This window comes from Carlito syrichta, unplaced genomic scaffold, assembly GCF_000164805.1.
Source record: "Carlito syrichta isolate Samal-C Ts95f unplaced genomic scaffold, Tarsius_syrichta-2.0.1 Scaffold314870, whole genome shotgun sequence".
Taxonomy (NCBI): domain Eukaryota; kingdom Metazoa; phylum Chordata; class Mammalia; order Primates; family Tarsiidae; genus Carlito; species Carlito syrichta.
Window position 1 is genome coordinate 516,498 of NW_007258966.1, and position 2,189 is coordinate 518,686.

Below are 2,189 nucleotides of genomic sequence, written 5' to 3' on the forward strand. Positions count from 1 at the left end.
CCACTCACCTCAGCCTCCCAAAAGCGCGGGATTACAGACTGAGCCACCGAGCCCGGCTAAGGAGGAACGTTTTACTTTCCTGGGGATAGGCTTTGGGGGCACATGGATCTTGAGTGATAAGGTCACAGAAATATTTGTGCTTAATGTATTTAATCTTTGCAGGGTGAAAAGGGTGGCATTGGCCTGCCAGGCCCAGACGTTTTCATCGATATAGATGGTGCTGTGATCTCAGGTGCAACTTCTCATTAATTTGAGTGGAGAAGAGAAGACAGGGAGTTAAATTCTGTGTCTCTTGCAATTATTAAAAGGATACTTTGTTAGCCACTAAATTGTTGCTAACCCTGACACCCCTCAAGGACCCATTATGGGTGCAGAACTTGGGGAATAAAGCTAACTTCAATCTCTTGGGCAGAAAAACCAATCTCAGCACCCCTTTTTTGTATTAGGTCCATCAAAGCTAGAATTTGGGTCTGCCTGGGCCTGAATTTGGTAAAAATGGCTCATTTTGTGATGCTTACAGAAGGATCTGTACTTCCCTAAGCTGAGTTGACTTCAGCTCGATACTATAGAACACTCAGTCTATCATCATGTAGATGATCCCTTGCATGCTTGAGCTTGACAGTTTCATAGGAAGCAGAACAGCAGTATGATTTTTTTAAAGTTTGTCTTCACCTCTCCTTGTCCTAGTTGTGACCAACTCTTCCCTTTGCTTTCTCCAAAGATTCAGATATCCAGTGTCTTCAGCTACTTCTTGCTTGACCAAAAGCTTCTACTGTAGTACCTCTCCCATCTGTGTCTCCTAACTTATCCTCTCCTCTCCTCCTCTCAGGCCCATGTCCTGTCTGGTATTAATAGTTGACAGTGGCTTCCTGTGTGCCACTTCCAGGAAACCTAAGAGTATAACATAAATAGTGGACTTCAACATCTTAACCCACATGGTAAACATTTGAGGCATTACAGCAGCTAAGTAGTAGTAGAAGAACCTTCTTAGTACTTACTGGAGTTTTTCATGAGAGGCAAGCCCTGGCCAGGTCAATTATTAACTTTAGTTAATCCTTGGCTCCAATAGGCCCATTATAATGTGAGGCCATTTGCATCTGGGAGAACTGGGAAGGGCAAGAAAAGCACTTCTAACCCCAGGACAGCTGCCTGCATCTCTTCTTGGGCATTTTGTAGCATTCATGGGTCTTCTCTGTGTTTTGTTTACTGCTTTTTTCATTTCAATGCCAGGTTATCCTGGAGACCCCGGTGTACCAGGCCTCCCAGGTCTTAAAGGAGATGAAGGCTTCCAGGGCATGCGTGGTCCTTCGGGTATCCCTGGCTTGCCAGCATTATCAGGTGAAAAAAATTAACCCAGTCCCTACACAGATCAGTCCTCTATTTACTGTGGTTCCCAGCATTCCCTTCTATATCTCTTGATCTGGAGACACACCTAGCCAAAGTCAAAAAAGTGTTAGACTATAGTCAGTAGATTCCTGCTGCCAGCTCTAGGGTAATGTATGCAGGGGTAAAACCTGGGATAGCAGCTTTCCTTTGGCTTAAATAATGCACACTAGCTGGACAGGCAAGACAATACCATCATGTCATTCAGGTTTGCAACAACCAAAGGGGTCCAGGGTAGAACTGCTAGATCTGTATCTTCCTTCGGTGGATGTGCCATCCCAGCTGATGCTTGCCAAGATGTGCTAACAAAAGCTCAGAGGAAAATTTGTACCAAGATCCTTACTCTAAGCTTGATTCAGGCACGAAATAGTCTCAGAATCCTATGGGTGACACCTTGAACCAATCATCAGAGGGGTTTTACTCATATGTCATTCTATAGGGACTGGTGGAAAAAGGCATGCCGGAGTCTGGGAGGCAGTGATGTCTCAGATATAAAGCCTCAGACATTACATTTAGTATTATTATTTTTATTCTTTGAGGCAGAGTCTCACTCTGTCGCCCAGGCTGGAGTGCAGTGGCATATTCGTCGTCACTGCAGCCTCAACCTGCTGGGTTCAGGTGATCCTTCCTCCTCAGCCTTCCAAGTAGCTGGAACTACAGGTGCACACCACCACACCTGACTAAGTTTTTGATTTATTGTAGAGTCAAGATCTCACCAGCCGGGCTCAGTGGCTCAGCCTGTAATCCCGCACCTTTGGGAGGCTGAGGTGAGTGGATTGCCTGAGCCCGCGCGTTCGAGACCCGCC

The 2,189-nt window shown here is 45.8% G+C and overlaps 1 protein-coding gene across 5 annotated transcripts in view; it reads left to right on the forward strand.

Moving 5' to 3' along the window:
• COL4A6 (collagen type IV alpha 6 chain) overlaps nucleotides 1-2,189 on the forward strand; it is a 310,397-nt gene that overhangs the window by 265,368 nt on the left and 42,840 nt on the right. For all 5 annotated transcript variants that reach the window (XM_008072174.1, XM_008072176.1, XM_008072177.1 and 2 more), the window contains exons 17-18: nucleotides 163-232; nucleotides 1,231-1,338. In XM_008072174.1, the coding sequence (XP_008070365.1) occupies nucleotides 163-232; nucleotides 1,231-1,338 (178 nt within the window). The remainder of the gene's footprint in view (nucleotides 1-162; nucleotides 233-1,230; nucleotides 1,339-2,189) is intronic.